Below are 16,096 nucleotides of genomic sequence, written 5' to 3'. Positions count from 1 at the left end.
TCTGGCTAAGAACAGAGCAGGTCAGGGGAAGTTCGCTTCCTTTCTCACAAGTAGTTCCCAGTTTAAGAAGAAATTTGCATTGAATCAGTAAATACCTCTTAGCTTAATTGATTGCATTAAACATAATGTAGTATTAATTCTGGATTATAAAAATTAACATGTGGAGTGCACCTGGGGCTCAGACGGTTAAGCGTCTGCCTTTGGCTCAGGTCATGATCCCAGGGTCCTGAGATTGAGTCCTGCATTGGGGCTCCCTGCTCAGCAGGGAGTCTGCTTCTCCCTCAGCCCCTCTGCCCGCTCATGCTCGTTCTCTCTCTCAGAAATAATAAAATCTCTAAAAGAAATTAACATGTGGAAGTAGTATCTATCTTTAAATTAGTGCGTATCAACTATTTTTGGGGGTCATTTTAAGGAATCACTAGGTATATACTTGTTAAAAATCTATGTAGCTCGCATGTGCTTTTGTAAATGTTCGGGGGGGGAGAGCCTTTTTAGAATCAGAAATAAGACTTTCAGAAGAAAGAAAAAAGCAAGATGCCGCAGGGAAATGTATTAGAAGATGGGGTACCTAGAAACTCATCAGAACTTCACACAGCGTTAAAGGCTGACGGAAGATCAGAGTCAGGGATGTGGGAGCTTCTTTGGAAGTCCTCTAAAGTGGGTATTATATTTACACTTGACCCTTGAACAGCACTGATTTGAACTGAGTGGGCCCATTTACGCGCAGATTTATGATTTTCTTAATAACATTTTCTTTTCTCTAGCTGACTTTATTGTAAGAATATCGTATATCATACATATAGAAAATGTGTGTTAATTGGCTCTTTGTTATCTGCTTGGCTTCTGGTCGACCGTAAACTACCAGTAGTTAAGGTTTGGGGAAGTCAAAGTTACATCCACAGATTTCCGAGTGCACAGCGGGAAGAGGGTACATCACTGTCCCTAACTCCTGCATTGTTCAAGGGTCCGCTGTACTTCATTAGTTTCATTTTCATGGAAAGATATAATTTACCGGATATGGTGTTCTATATCCTCTCTCAAGCAACTGTGACCGGAGAAACCCATCCAACACCCAGAAAGACAGACTCGGGTCATGTGAAAACACCGTCTAGGTATTTTGCATCCTATGAAGTTAAATGGGGACTCCAGGCACTTTTTTTTCTAGGAATAGCAACAAGTTTGGCTGAGTTCGCCAACCTTTTCCCTTGTTGTTCTCGAGAGCAGTCACACACAGAGGAGACAGCTAAGTGCGGTAGAGAATGCCGTCTACAGACACGGAGGAGTGTCCTTGCAGGAAACTGACCAACACATTCATATGAGATCTGTTCATTTGTGCTGTTTCCTAGTGAACTAAGCCAGTTGCTACAGATATTCTGATGTCGGTAATGGACCGAGATCATGACTATTTCACAGGATAAAGAAAAACCAAGAAGCTTTTATTTTCAACCTGGTAGTTTTTATAAAACTAAACAAAATAGGAACAGCTTTAGTGGTTTTAGTAAGCAAGTCTGCAAACAACAGTACGTTCGTGTCGTTTACATATAACTGTCAGAATGGACTTAGCTACCACTAGTGACACAAAGACCACCACAGACCCAGACTGGCCTTTAATGTAGGAATCTAGGACCTTATTGCTGTTCTCAAATTTAACCAAAACCCTTCCTGCTGAGTTTCATCGGTGGGCCACTCCAGGTAGGTCTTGGTGTTCATTATCTTCCTCAGCTTACAGAAACGCTGGGGAATTGCCTTTTTCTCAATGGGTTCCAGAAGAATGAGAATGGCGGCATCATTGTTCTCATCAAAGAGGCGAAAATGGGAGAAGTCCAGCTCATACTTGCACCACTCACTCTTCACAAAGTTTTCCGACAGCACAAAGATGGTCTTGTGGCTCTTCTCGATGGAGTCGATGATGTTGTCAATGATCCATTTGCCGGGAACAAAGTCCCGCTTATGCAGACACAGCTTGAAGGGAGGGTTGAAGTGCTCCAGCTCCTGGACCATCAGGTTCTCCACCCAGTAGGAATCGCGCTCACTGTAGGACACAAAGGCATCATAGCAGACGTCCCCGGCGGGGGCTTTCCTGGGCTTCCTCTTGGCCTGGAGCCAGGCCCACATCATTTTCAGGTACCACAGCCCGTGGAAGCGGTGGCACAGGACCCCCGTGAGCACAATCAGCAGGAAGAGGACAGAGCACACGGCGGACACCAGAGCTGCCCGGTGGCATTCAGAGACCGGGAGACGCGTGTCCCGAACCCGCTGGCCGCGCACGTAGAATGGAGAGTCACACAGGTAGTTCTCTGGCCAGTCGGTCAGGATCTGGGCCAGCGCTTGCTGCCCTTGAGTGAAAGACAGGAATTCACAAGAGCAAAGGAAATTGTTACCGCCGGCTTCCAAGGCCTTCAGTGTGTGAAAAGAATCCAGCTGCGCCTTAGAGAAAGTACTTATTGTATTTCTGCTAATTCTCATGACTCGTAACATGGGTAAGAAGGAGGCATCCGGTAGAGTCTTCAACTTATTTCTGGAAATGTAAAGTTCTTTGAGTTGTGGCAAAACCAGGGAAAATGACTCGAGAACGTTATTGCTAATATCTAAAATTTCCAGTGTCCAGGGGATGCAACGGGTTACACTATTTATTCTCGTGTTGGATAAGTTCAAGTATTTCAACTTCTCTGGCCACTGACAAGTTTCAGGCATAGAAACAAAATTATTCTTACTAATATCAAGGTTCATCAGGTTTTTCAGAGTAAGCAACGTTTCTCCGGTTTTTTCTAATGATTTCAAACGGTTTTGCCTTAAAGTTAAGGTTTGCAGGAGGGGCCAGGCGTGCTCACAGGCTGAGTTTCCCAAGTATTCTTCAACCATTAAATTGTCACTGAGATCCAAATATTCTAGTGATTTTAAATGTTGTGAAAGTGAGCAAGGAACCAGGAAAACCTTACTGCTTTCTACTGTGACTCGTTTAACGTCTTCCGTAAGTGAATAGATACTACTCATATCATAAAATGAGTAAAAGTATGGAATATACAACCTCCGTACTGTTAATGTCTCTATCCCACCTATATTTTTAATTTTGTCCATATCGGCTATGTTAAAATCACCCAGCCCATCCAGGGTACAGTCCTCAAACTCGACTTCTAACACTCCAGAAACATAATTCAGCAGTTTCACAACTTCGCTAAAACTTCCATCGGTGATTTTCACTTTTCTAAACGTCCACTTTGTAATCAACGTATTTGTTTCACTGATGGATGCTTTTGAAAAACGGAAAGTGTTCAAATGAGTATCTCTCAGTTCTAAATGTTTCAAGGAACTTGAAAGATCTGCAAAAATCTCCAGCAGGAAAACAGGCTGCTTCATACGAAGAGCCAGGTGACTGATGTTCTGAATTGACTTCAAAGTCTTTGGCTCATACCTCTGGAGATTGGAAGCATCAATCTCAAGTTCCTCGAGAAAAGTGAGCCCAGCAAAATCCTTTTCCTGAAGCTCAGTGAAGCTGTAAATATTTCCTACTTTCAGAATTCGCAAATTCATGAGCTGAGAAAAAAGAGGTGTTTCCCCGAGTGATTTGTAAAGATTTCCCAGTAAGTTTAAGAACTTCAGGGAAGAAAGGGGCCTGAACCAGGAGGATGATAAGTTAGATAAGAGATTATAGGATAAGTCCAAATGTTCAAGACGCCGCAGGGAAAAAAAAGAATCTTCCTCTATTGTGTTAATTCCATTAGACCCCAGGTTCAAAGCCTCGAGGTTCACACAGCCCCGCAGGTCACCGTTGCCAAGGTAGGTGATCTCGTTGTTGGAGAGGTCAAGGCTCCTCACAGCTGCCGTGAGCCCTGAGGGCATGGAGTTTAAAGATCTGGAGCGGCCATCGCAGACACCAGTGGGGTCACAGGACAGAGAAGCAGCCTGATCAGAGGCCTCTTCTTTGGAGAGGTTGGTTACAGCCCCCAACACCCATACTGTCCACAAAACACGTGACATTGTCCAGTGGTCCAACCTACAAATAAAAGAGGTTCAAATGAGCAATTGTGTTTGACAGTTTATCATGATTCCAGTTCCTGAGAAATGTTTTGTAAGGCATAATACCCCCCCACATCCCCCCACACACACAGAGCCACCAGGAAATAACAGAGAGGCCAATGGAATGTATGAATGGGGGTAACAACTGAATTCCCTGACACACCCAGCAATACTAACACAGAGAATCTGCCACTGTACCATGGCTTAAAATCCCAATGCCATCTGGCAGTACAGAGCAGGACTCACTGAGCATGAGCTGAAAGAATAAGTAAATGAATGAATGGAGGAACGAATAAGCAAGCAGGTTAAGAAATGAGCTAGGCTTGGGTGGCTCAGTTAAGCATCCAACTTTTGGCTTTGGCTCAGGTCACGATCTCAGGGTCTTGAGATCAAGCCCTGCATCAGACTCCCTGCTGAGCTTCTCTCCCTCTCCCTCTGTCGTCCTCACCCCCTCACCCCCGCCCCCCCACTTCTGTTCATATTCTCTCTCTCTCTCTAAAATAAATACATCTTAAAAAAAAAGAAGAAGAAATGAGCTAGGCTTAACCATATGGATTTACCATCGCCTACTCCTGCATTTCAAACCTTCTTGTACCTAAACATGCCTCTTCCCTGCCTCGATGCCCCGTATGAATTAGAGATCTCACGGAGCCCAGCCACGGCCCTCAGTGGACAAGTACTCACTGAACGCAGCTCCAGGGGTAGCACACTCTTTCACCAAAAGACAAAGGTCCCGTGCTCCTCACGCTTGTCTGGCACTTACTACTGGCAGGCAGGAGGGATGCTGGAAACGCCAGGCAGAGCAAGGTGGTTTGCTGGGCTGAGGGACAATCAGACCACCACAACTTTCACTTCCTGCAGAGAAGTGCAGAAGCGGTGCCCAGTCTGCATGGGCTGTTTGGAGAATGCAGGGGGAAATAACACTCTCCACCACTGCGAGATTCCTTACAACCCTGAATCCAGCACTTTCTCTCTGCCCGCCTTCTGCGCCCTGTGTCCCTCTTTGGCTCGATTCAGCTCTCTCATTCTTTGTGCCTGTCCTTCTTTGTATTTGCTCACTACATAAACTGTACAAAATATTTTTAGAAATGTAACCCCAAGAACACTTTTTATGGGTTAAACTAATTTCCCACATTCACAGACTGAGAGAATATCAAGGCCTAGGCTATATGATTTATAGGCACAGAGAATTAAAAGATACATAATGTTAATACATACTTGGTTTGGAAATTTACTAGCTGTTGCTGCCCGATTTTTTATGGCCACCCAAATGCTTTGCATTGCCTCCTGTCTCTTTCAGCTAAATGGGGCCGTACCACGCATGGTTCTTTTGGACGGTCACTTCGCACCTAACAATGTCACTTGACATCTTCCTACGTCCACATAGAGAGACATTTCTGATTCTTTCCCAATCGGTCGCGTGTTTCATAGTATGGCTACACCGCAGCTGGCATTCCCACCAGCACTGGGTGAGAGTGCAACCGCTCTCGAGCTGGCCTCCATGGGGCACGGCCAGTCGTCTTCATTTCAGCGGTTCCGGTAGGGAGGTCGTGTCATCTCACTGTAATCTGAAGTTCATTTCCTGGACTAACAATGAGTCTGAACATTTTCGCATATGATCATGCCTCATATGATCATCTGGAATCCTCCTTTGTAAGGTGTACTGCTTCAGTGTTTGGCCTACTGTTTTCTACTGGGTCGTCACTATTATAATAGTTATTATAAATATTACATTATATGTATTTAATCATTACTTTAACAATGTGTAGTTATAAAGATATATACTCTCAAAATAGAAGATACATGTGTTACAAATACAGGCTTTCCTTAAAGGTACAGTGGGTCCAGTTTCACAACGAAATGACTATCGCAATACAGTGAGTCAAATGATTTTTCTACTTTTCCAGCGCACACACAAGCTATGTTTCTACTACACAGTAGGCTGCTAAATGTGCAATGTTTAAAAAAAAAAAGCGTATACCTTCATTCCAACATGATTTATTGCTAGCGGAGGCTAACCATCATCCCAGCTGTCGGTGAGTCATCATCACTGATCACGGATCATCATAAAGAATATAATAATCACGGAGAAGTTTGAAATATTGCCAGAATTACTGAAGTGTGACACAGAGACACAAAATGAGCAAGTGCTGTTGGCAGCACGACAGCAACAGACTTGGTGGGTGCAGGACTGCAACATGCCTTCAACTTGTAAAAAAGCAGTAGCTGCCTCGCGCCATGAAACAAGGCATGGCTCTCTTCTCCCACTCTGTGCCCTTCCTTGTCACTTTCTATGCGGAATCTTGTGATGAACAGATGTTCTTACATTTTCTGTTTTGTTTCTTAGTAGTGATTTTTGTGGTCTGTTTAAAAAATCTCTCTTATATTATCATAAAGATAATCTCTTTATTCTTTTTTCTTTTCTTTCTTTCTTTCTTTTATTTGAGAAGAGAGGGCAAGAGCAGGGGACAGGGGAGGGACAGAAGCAGAGGGAGAAGCAGATTCTCCTCTGAGCAAGGAGCCCAGTGCGGGGCTCAATCTCAGGACCCCAGGATCATGACCCGAGCCAAAGGCAGACATTCAACTGACTGAGTCACCCAGGTGCCCCTCTTTATTATTCTCTAAAATCTTTATTGCTTTGCGTTTCATTCTCAGGGATTCATATTTGAGGGAGCGGGCAGGATTCATTTTATTTCCAATATGGATATTTAATTGACCCAGTACCATTTTTAAAAAGATCATTTTGGGGAAACTATTAGCAATATTTACCTTTGCCCATAGCCACGTGTCCTCATACGGGTGAGGGTGTTTCAGTGCTCTCAATTCTGATCCAGTGTCTATTTGTCTTATCCTTGCACTAGTAACACTGTATTAAACATATAACATATCTTAATATACTGAGGGTAAGTCGTACCTGCTTGTTGCTCTTCTTCAAGTGAGACCTGGTTCATCTTGGCCCTTTGCATATTCTTATAAATTGCAGAATCAGCTTTTTTTCCTTAAGATTTTATTTATTTATTTTAAGAGAGAAAGCGCGAGCAAGGGAAGGGGCAGAGGCAGAGGGAGAGAGAGAATCTCAAGCAGACTCAAGCTGAGCGTGGAGACCAACCTGGGGCACTCGATCTCAGGACTGTGAGATCACGACCTGAGCCAAAATCACGTCACTTAACCAGCTGAGCCACCCAGGCGTCCCAGCTTATCAGTTTCAAAAACAAAACTTGTTCCTTTAATTGGCAATACCATGAATCTGTAGATCAACTTGAGAATTACTGACATCATTACAACACTTAATCTTCCAATATATGAGCAGGATACATTTTTCCATTTATTTGGGTTTTCTTTATCACAAAAATATCTCATGATTTTCTGCATAGAGGTCTTGAGTGTATTTTATGAGATTTATTCCTAGGTATTTGATATTTTCAAAGCTTTGAAAATATTATGTACTTCTGTGTAGTATATGAGTATATATATATATATATATATATATATATCAATTAAATTTTATGTGTTTACCATGCACTTAAGCAACCTTGTTAAATTGATTTAGTAATTCCACAGTTTGTAGATTATTTTTATTTTCTATGTACACAGTCATATCAGCCAGAAGTAATGGGCTTTTTTCTTTTTTCCAATCTGCATACTTTTATTTTGTTTTCTTGATTACTGAACGTTGCATTTTATCAGATTCTTTTTTGTCTTCCTGTATCTATTGAGATGATAACATGAATTTCCTCCTTCACCCTGCTAATACTGGCAATTACATTAATCAATTTAGTGTTGAGACAATGTTGCAGTTTTAGAATAAACCCAAGTTAGTCTGGATATATTATTATTTTTATATTTTACTGGATATATTTATTTACTAATATTTTCTTTAGAATTTTTGCATCTATATTCAGAGTAAAATAGCCCTATACATTTCCTTTCCTTTCCTTGGGTAGAATTCACCAATGCCACCTTCGGAGCCTGTAGTTTTTGTTGTTATTATCTATTATCTATACATTTATCTTGATTTTGTAAAATACATTAAATATACTTAACAGCTATGGAACTATTCAGGTTTTCTTTTTCTTCATCTGTCAGCTTTTGGTAAATTGTGTTTTTCAAGGGATTTATCGTTTTCTTTTAAATTTTCAAATTTATTGACACAGTTACTTAGAACATCCTCCTTCTATTTTAATGTCCTGTCTTATTCCTTAGATGGAGTTCTTTGTGCCTTTTTTGATTGTCTTGGACTGTGAGTGGTTTATCATTTTTTACTAGCATTTTCAAAAACCAGCTTCTCATTTCATAGATCCTCTATTTCTTTTCTATTTCACTAATTTCTATTCTTCCTTCTGCTTCCTCTAGACTTATTTCATTGTTCTTATTCTAATTTCTTAAGGTAGATGCTTGCTCATTAATCTTCTGCCATTCTTCATTTCTAATATATTCATTTAAGGTCAGACATTTTCATCTATGCATGAGTTTAGCTCTATTTTCCAGGCCTTCTTTCTCTTCCATTCTTGCCATATTTTGCCTCTTCAAGTCTCAGTCTCAATATTTTCTTCTTATCCACTTTCTAGTTTATTCTTCTCTCTTCAGCTGTGTTTATTGTACTGTTAGATCCATCCCCGGCTTTTAAATTTTGCGGTTATTGCCATTTTTCATCTATTTCATCTACTTCAACTGACAGTTAAACAGATGGTTCTTTGGTTCTTTTCCCCAAAAGAACTATGTCATTTTTTATAGTTTCCAGTACTCTGCCAAAATTTTCAGTCTCGTTCTTCATCACCTTGAACACAGTAAGCCCCGTCTGATAGGCTGTGCGACACTCTGACAGCCTTGAAGGACAGGGAGTTTAAGGTTAAGGTCCGAGGCAATCATGGATGGAAAGGTAAAGCTGACCCAGGGGAAACCGAGCCCCTAGGGAGATTGTAGCACAGCTCTGATTTATCTGGATGGCTCAGACAATCTCAGTCTCTGCAAATGGATTAAGACGATTTCTGGAATGCTAGTGCTCATAGGTACCTGCAGAAGCAAAGGGAAATTTTCTCTAGGCGAGAATAATATTATCCGAGGCCTCAAACGTCTTCCTACAGTCAGTTTTTCGAAATGAATGTCCAGTACACCATAAAAAACAACCAGGTACCACAGGAAGCAAGATAATGAGTATGAAAAGAGCAGAAACAGCAGGCAATGGAAACTAACCCATGAAGACTATAGATCCAGTATTGTCCCCACCTCTAAAACTGACAGGGGTAGATGAGATGAGATTACTATTTGGTACTATAGTAGCCCATTGTCTTTCTGCTGAATCAGTTATTGAAAAAAATCATCTTAGTATGACTGTACTGGGCAACCAAAATTTACTTGTCATTTCCCTTTTGTAATAAACAGCACCCATCTCAAGAAATCTAAACCCCTTTCAGCTAAGACTTAAAGGTCAAATACATGTATTTTTTAAATTTTTTCCTAGCCTTTTGTCTTTAAACTATAAAATTCGTAAAAGCAGGGATCTTGGGCTATTTCATACAAATATTATATGGTACCTATTACACAGTGACTTTTCAACAAATGGTAATTATTGGTGATGCCAAAACTACCACTAACAACTTGACACTGAAGATGAGAGTCACATCTCTCTCCTCCCACTTCCCCTCTACATTACAGAGTGGGGCAGAGAGCTCCGCGGAGTAAGACACTAAAAAAAGGGAAGAGCAGTGGCTACAGTTAGACTGAGTGGAATCCTATCTAATGAGGGTTGTGGGTCTGGACAAAGTATAAAATCATCTGCTTAAAGAATTTAGAAAATTGGTAGAGCGGTAAGGCATTACTGGCCCAAGACCCAGGAAAAGATGGCAGTCTGACAAGTAAGCCTGGCATGAGAGGCAACTTCGGCTGTGCACATCTGCTGATCCAGAACTGAGAGGAAGTTGAAGTCCCGTGACCCCCAGTGAAACCACGACCAGATACCCGCATCAGGGCTACGGCTGTAATGGTTGGGTGAAGCCAGAGTAGAGAAGAGTCGCAGGGCCCAATGCATGGTTGTGACCTGAATGTGTGCTCTCCATGAAGCCACAGGAGGGAAAAGGCCACCCCTAATGTGAACAGGGATCTAAAAAATCTCTGCCATCTGGCCGGAGCTGAAAGCCAGCCTACTAGAAATCTCCTGTAAGAAATCAGAACCCCAGGCCTGCCTTTATGCTGGTGTGGATCCAAATACTAAAAGACAGAATAACTAAAAAATTTTTCGAATTGGAAAAAAAAATTAGTTGCCAAATTATAAATACATATTGAATCCCCAGCAAAAAAAGAATAAAAATTCCTCAACTCGCCTGAAAACAATGTAATGAAATTCTCAAAGGGCAGGGAAGACACACCTGCCAGTCTAGACGTCAAGACCCATTTAAATGATTGTTCGAGAGTAAAGGTGAGATAGACATTTTCAGACACTCAAAAGCAAAAAAAGAATTTTTATCCATAGTCCATCATTGAAAGAAGTACCCCAAAACATAAGTTCTTCTGCAATTTGGAAAATAAACCTGGTAAGAGTAGGCAGCAATAAGCAACAACTGCATTTTTTTAAATTTAATAATTGGTAAGAAAGAAGACAGCATTCAAAGACTCAGGCATGGCTTTTTGGTATGAGGGAAAAGTAATATAAATTTTAAATGCTATTGTGGGAGAAAATATAATTTTGAAAAGCAAGCCTCTTATTTATAAAGAGTAAATACAACTTACATTTATTAGGAGAGCTTTATAAGAAGGTCACACCCACAATTCCGTTTAACCATAAATCATCCTCAATCATGAAAATCAAAATAAGGTATTTAACCAACCAAGCCAAATTCTTAAACAATGCAAAAAATTAACTGATAGCTTAAAAACTGACAAAACATGCTGTAAACTTTAGCAATTTTCATAAAATAAGTGCATTGTAAAAAGTTTAAAGATGCAAATATTCTCTGCTTAGAACAGGAAGAAACTTAAAATACCGGTGAATAAGTCATTTTCAAGTAGGATGTTTGCCATTACATTTTTTGGTCTCTGCTTTCAAGTCAGGCCCCATTTCCTTTTTTTGGTCTCTGCTTTCAAGTCAGGCCACCCTATCTACCAGTTACTTTTTGGTAAAGATCTGAGCTAGTTACAGTGCAGACAAGACCTTCTGCAAGATTAGCGTCATCTCAGCCAGCTGAGCTGTTCACACCTAATCAATCAATTCCCCCCGCCCCCAAAAAACAGTAAAAAAACACTATTCTGGCTTGCATCCAAGTTCTAAACGCAAGTTCTCATTTATAGAAGCCTGAGAAGTTAGAAGGGGAACTTCAGGGCATTCTTATTTAAAGAACTCACCTAAGCTTAAATGCTCTAAGTTATTTTTCTCATCAGAGACATAACTCAGGTATTTTAAGGATGGAGGAACACGCAGGGGGCGTGAAGCTCAGCCCCGCGCAGAGGCCGCGCTTGGGGTTAGGGTGCGAGGGTCCTGGGCGGACCCCGAGTCCCGACCCTTTCCCACTTGTCACAGCGACGGATATCCAGCTTGCGGTGTTTGGTCCCGCGGTAACCAAGAAGTGCCGACACACCCCCAGCGGGACGCACGCCTGCCACCTGAAAGCCCTTACCCGACCGTCGTCGCCCCCGCCCGGAGAGAAGGGTGGCGCGCAGACCCGGGGCCGCGAGAGCGTCGGGGCCTCATGCCCCCCCCCCCCGCGCCTGCCAGCCTCGGGCCCCGCGCGCAGGCGAGAGGGAAGCGGGGATCCCTGGCGGACGGCTGCGGGGGGAACGGGGGAAGCCTTGGGGCGCGGCGGCGAGAACGGCCCGACGTACCTGGGAGCTGACCGAGCCGCCGTCGGGCCGCGCCTCCTCGCCGCCTCCGGACGCGACGCGCCCGCCCGAGGCTGGCAGCGAAAGGAAAAGTGCGCGGAGCGGATGTCCCTCCTCGCCGGCTGCGGGGACCGCCCGTCTGCTGAGCCGTCTGCTGAGCGCGCCGCCGCGCAGGGGAGGCGAGGTCCGAGCTCGGGGCGCACGCCGGCCGCTGTGTCCCCGCGGCGCCGCCGCCGCCGCCGCCGCCGCCGCCTTGGCCCCGGGCTGCGTCAGGTGACCTTGACGGAGGTGGCGGCCGGCTGCAGGCCGCCCGGGTCCGAGGAGGGCGCTGGGGCTGCTGGAGGTCAGGAGCCGAGAGAAGAGAACCGAGATTGCAAGCGGCCCCCATGGGTAAATTCCCGAAGCACAGAGGAAGATTTCACAATCAGAGGCCAGTTACCCAACCGGTATTTTCTTGAAGGTCTGGCATTCAAAGCCTCACGTACACCGAAACGCGGTCTTCAAATTCCCCTTCTCCGTTCCTCTCCATCCTCGGGAGCTCGGATTCACACTTCTCACCCCGCCCCGCTTCAAGACTTAATCACGGGCGGGCTGTCTCCAGGGTCCGCTCCCACCAGCATGGCTATGCTCTCCTATATTAAAATAGCTTACCAGTCACTATCCAGACCAACGGAGCAGAAGCTTGCCTGAGGAGCAGGTAAGGACATTTTTGTCCAATCCTGGGGCAGTCCCTGGTGGTTCGGGGACTGGAGCACCGATGTGGCACCCCTACTCTGACCATGAAAGCTGGGCGGCTCCCGCTTATCTCTTAAGATTTTGAATCCAAATCCTAACCTTGCTCCGTTCCATCCCTGCCTCTCAAAGTAATTCCAAAAACAGTCTTAGATTGGCTTTTTTCATTGCCACAGAAACTAGTGAAGAATGTTTATAAAGGAAACAAACTACCTTTTAAAAATTAAGCTGCCTTAATAATATCCATACAGTACATTTTATATTCATAATTAATTTGATCTTCACAAATTAAGGCTGAGAAAGAATTCTTGCTTCTCTTTCACACAGGAGGAAATGCCATGCAAATTGTGGCCGGACTGAGATTTGAAATGAGAATGGTACCCTAAATCCAGGGTTCTTTCTCTTGCCCTGTCCCACATCCCTAATCCTCATGAAAGTTTCCAATATCAGGCAAACTTAATGGGCATGAATGTGAACTTGAGAGGGTGGAGTCCGGTTTTCTATACAGGTTACTGACTATGTGGATATTTCTCTCTATCCCTAATGATCCAGGCTCTGCGGTTCCCTGAAAAGACTTTCTTCTTACTGCAAAATCCCCACCTCTCTTCCGCATGAGTTCTCAATTGTGTACCTAAGAAAACTTCTTTCTAGTATTTTCCCCTGAATCTAAAAAAACTCTGTTCTTTCTCTACATGTCTTTAGTTGAGCTGCCTAGATTGATGTTATGGCTTTGTAATCCCAAAGCCAATTAGAATGTTCTGGCAAAGTCAGGTAGAAATAATTTATTTACCCACAAGTTATTACCAGTGTCATCTATGTACAATATTCATAAATGTTTTCAAAGCACTTTCAAATATATCTTTTCATCTGAATCTGATAATAACACATGAAATAAATTGTTCTGTTATTATTACACCTTCAGCTCAAGTGACTGGAGAATTTGTCTCAAGTCTCATGGCTCACAGCTAGGTGCAAACCCAGATTAGACTCCAAGACTCCTTAGTCCGCTTTTTGTTTGGCATAAGACCTCCTACAACTCACTACGAACTTATTTTTTAAGGTTAGAAAATGAGCACAGAGTATGAAAAGTTGTTTGGGAAAGGATAACTCATGGTAGACATTTATGTTTTTGACCATCTGACTGAAATTTAGAAATTCTAAAATGAAGTTATCAAAATTCAGAGTCTGTGTCTTTTTCCTATAAAGTGCCTTATAAATAGTTAAATAAAATAATAAGAAATACATCCGTCAAAAATCACTTAATGAAAATCTAATATAATCCCTGCATTATTTTACACGCCTTTGTAAACACAAATGCCCATTCTTCTAAATTTTTCTATTCTGAAAAGATTTCACTAACATCTGTGATTTCTGAGGAATGTTGTTAATACTGCCTGTGCGAAATAAAGAGTAAAATTCTAAATCAACATGGAACGAAGTTTTGAAAACCAAGAATATTTCACTGTATGAATATTTCCATTTTAAAAACTAGAATTATTCTTCAACTCAAACACTTCCTGTTGGGGGATGGCCTTTTTCTCAATGGGTTCCAGAAGAATGAGAATGGCGGCATCATTGTTCTCATCAAAGAGGCGAAAATGGGAGAAGTCCAGCTCATACTTGCACCACTCGCTCTTCACAAAGTTTTCAGACAGCACAAAGATGGTCTTGTGGCTCTTCTCGATGGAGTCGATGATGTTGTCGATGATCCATTTGCTGGGAACAAAGTCCCGCTTATGCAGACACAGCTTGAAGGGAGGGTTGAAGTGCTCCAGCTCCTGGACCATCAGGTTCTCCACCCAGTAGGAATCGCACTCACTGTAGGACACAAAGGCATCATAGCAGACGTCCCCGGCGGGGGCTTTCCTGGGCTTCCTCTTGGCCTGGAGCCAGGCCCACATCATTTTCAGGTACCACAGCCCGTGGAAGCGGTGGCACAGGACCCCCGTGAGCACAATCAGCAGGAAGAGGACAGAGCACACGGCGGACACCAGAGCTGCCCGGTGGCATTTGGAGACGGGGAGACGCGTGTCCCGAACCTGCTGGCCGCGCACGTAGAATGGAGAGTCACACAGGTCCATCAGGATCTAAGCATGTAGGGGTATCTCAGTGTGGTGTTTTCCCCAGTTTTATCGAGGTATAATTCACTTATATCATTGTATTAAATGTTTATATAGCATGATGATTTGATAAAAGTATGTATTATGAAATGATTACTACTCCAAATGTAGTTACTATCCATCACCTCACATAGTTATAATTTTTTTCTTATGATGAGAACTTTCAAGATCTACTCTCTTAGCAACTTTCAAGTATGCAATACAGTGTTTACTAACTATAGTCATCATGCTGTACATGACATCCCTAGAACTTACTCATTAACTGACTAAAATTAAAGACCGACAATACCAAGTGTTAGTAAGGATGTACAACAAATGAAACTCTCATACGTTGCTGGTGGGAATGCAAAATGGCACACCCACTTTGGGAAAGTTTGACAGCGTCTTTTAAAATTAAACATACACTTAATTTGTGACCCAGCAATCCTCTTCCTAGGTATTTACTCTCTAAATATTACAACATAAGGCCACACGAAGTCACGTACTATATTCAAAGCTAGAAACAATCCTAATATCTATCTACTGGTGAATAGATTTAAAAAATTGTTGCTTATCTATACAAGAGAATACCCGTGAGCAATGGAAAGGAAGAACTGATACATGCAAAAACGGGGGTGGGTCTCAGAAGCATGAGGCCGAGGGAAGGCAGTCAGACCCAAAGAGATGCTAGAGAGTGTATTTATATGAAATGCTGCACAAAGCAGAACTATGACAAAAGGTCATCCAGGAGAAGCTAGGGAGCCAGGTGGCAGGAGGGGACTGGCTGCAAAGACACATCCAAGAACTTTGGGAATGCTCGAAATGTTCTGCATCACGATCGTGGTGGTGGTGACACACTGCATGTTTTGCCAATGCTCATCGAATTGTATTTTTAGATTGATAAACTTTATTCTACATAAATTATCTCAGTAACTGACTTCCAAGGATCCTTTTTTTTTTCTCCTAGAGCAAAGGATAGACATATCAGGCCTTCAAAACAGAGATGCTGGCTTTTTGCTAGCCCTTTGAGAGAAGGAAGAGAAAACATCTAATTTCTCTAGCAAGTCATAGAATAAATATACTCACTTATCAAAACATCTCCCTTTTCCTTTCGCCACCAAAAGAGCTCTAAGATATTTATTGATGGAAAGAAAATTAAGTTTCTTAACTCAGAAACTCCAAATGACCTAGAAACATAATATCATAAAACCTTTTAATATTGTATTCAGATAGTTTTATCCCTTATGTAATGCTCATTTTCAGCTTGCCATCTTCCTAATATCACTCCATGCCTATTCAGAGCAATTCACCACCCAACTTCCACAAAATCTATTCAAGGACTAAACTCATCATCCTGTAATGATTCCCAGAAAATAAGATATTCTTGGCAGAATAATTTCAATGTTCATTCTGGAAGAAAGGAGGGATGGGAGGGA

At 42.6% G+C, this 16,096-nt stretch overlaps 2 protein-coding genes across 2 annotated transcripts; both read right to left on the bottom strand.

Annotated features, from left to right (window-relative positions):
* Window positions 1-1,434: 1,434 nt before the first annotated feature.
* On the bottom strand, window positions 1,435-12,052 carry TLR2 (toll like receptor 2). Its single transcript, XM_026499502.4, has 2 exons — window positions 11,833-12,052; window positions 1,435-3,994 (listed from the first exon to the last, which is right to left on the bottom strand). Exon 2 carries the CDS (start codon window positions 3,976-3,978, stop codon window positions 1,621-1,623), a length of 2,358 nt encoding a protein of 785 aa, XP_026355287.1. The 5' UTR covers window positions 3,979-3,994; window positions 11,833-12,052; the 3' UTR covers window positions 1,435-1,620.
* Window positions 12,053-14,042: 1,990 nt separating this feature from the next.
* LOC123001109 (toll-like receptor 2) lies at window positions 14,043-14,680 on the bottom strand. Its single transcript, XM_044384423.3, has one exon. It carries the CDS (start codon window positions 14,640-14,642, stop codon window positions 14,043-14,045), a length of 600 nt encoding a protein of 199 aa, XP_044240358.1. The 5' UTR covers window positions 14,643-14,680.
* Between the last annotated feature and the right edge of the window lie 1,416 nt (window positions 14,681-16,096).

The sequence above is a fragment of the Ursus arctos genome, unplaced genomic scaffold (genome assembly GCF_023065955.2).
Source record: "Ursus arctos isolate Adak ecotype North America unplaced genomic scaffold, UrsArc2.0 scaffold_11, whole genome shotgun sequence".
NCBI lineage: Eukaryota > Metazoa > Chordata > Mammalia > Carnivora > Ursidae > Ursus > Ursus arctos.
Note: the sequence above shows the minus strand (reverse complement) of the source record. Positions and strands in the feature narration are given on the sequence as shown.